We start from the raw sequence: 930 nt of genomic DNA, 5'->3' as shown, positions 1-930 counted from the left end.
TCTGTTTGTAGAATGACAAAGGACAGATCCCTGCTGATGTCGTTCCAGACCCAGTGGATATGCCATTAGAAATGGCTGATGCTGCAGCAGTTGCTAAGGAGGTCAAGCAGATGCTGCTGGATGCAGTGCCTCTGTCATTTCTCTCCAAGGCCGTGCTTCCCAACTGTGACCATGTGACTAGCAAGGCAATGCTTTCATCTCTTGGCCTGAAATTGGGGGACCGCGTTGTCATTGCAGGACAGAAGGTACAGTAATAACCTCCATCCCTGACGCTCAGTCCCTGGTGGTCGTTCTGTTTCCAAGGGTGCATGTGCATGATCACAGTTTGGAGTCTTTGAAGAAAGATTCAGCATGTAGGTGAAAATGTACTGGAATTAAAGTGTGAGATGTAGCCATAAATTTACTATAAACTGCAACCCTAAAATATAAACTGTTTGAACTTAATTTGCATTGGACAGAGTAGAGTGGAGAAGAGCTGTTGAGTAAGTTTAGAGGTTTGAGCTGAGAAATGATGTAGCCAGCATTATCCATGCAGCCTCCCAGATCCCTCCAGTGCCACTTCTCCCACTGCCAGCTCATAGAAGAGAACCTCATTATTCTTGGGGGTTTGTCTTTGAGATTGCAAGAGTGCAGAGCTCTCAGGTGTTACGTAAGCTGACAGCAAAGAGGTTGTGGGAAAGAGAGCTCCTCACACTCCAAAACACCAGAACTGATCTGGACATCCTTTCTCCATAGTTTCTGTGGGCTTCACCAGGCCAATTTCCTTCCCACTCTCCTGCCTGCCTGGCTGCCCTCCCTCCTTTCCACCCTCACTCCTTCTCTCTGTCTTTCCCTTCCTTAACACCTCATTGTGTGAGAATTTATTTCTGTGGCACAGGGATCAAACCCATGGCCTCTCACACATGCCAGAAAAGCGCTCTCCCGTTGACC

At 47.7% G+C, this 930-nt stretch overlaps 1 protein-coding gene across 1 annotated transcript in view; it reads left to right on the top strand.

Moving 5' to 3' along the window:
• Positions 1-930, top strand: part of Clip4 (CAP-Gly domain containing linker protein family member 4) — a 116,849-nt gene that overhangs the window by 53,588 nt on the left and 62,331 nt on the right. The window contains exon 6 of the mRNA XM_023711105.1: positions 12-245. Within this exon, the coding sequence (XP_023566873.1) occupies positions 12-245 (234 nt within the window). The remainder of the gene's footprint in view (positions 1-11; positions 246-930) is intronic.

The sequence above is a fragment of the Octodon degus genome, unplaced genomic scaffold (genome assembly GCF_000260255.1).
Source record: "Octodon degus isolate 3935 unplaced genomic scaffold, OctDeg1.0 scaffold00019, whole genome shotgun sequence".
Lineage (NCBI taxonomy): Eukaryota > Metazoa > Chordata > Mammalia > Rodentia > Octodontidae > Octodon > Octodon degus.
This window is presented reverse-complemented; position numbering and strand designations above follow the sequence as displayed.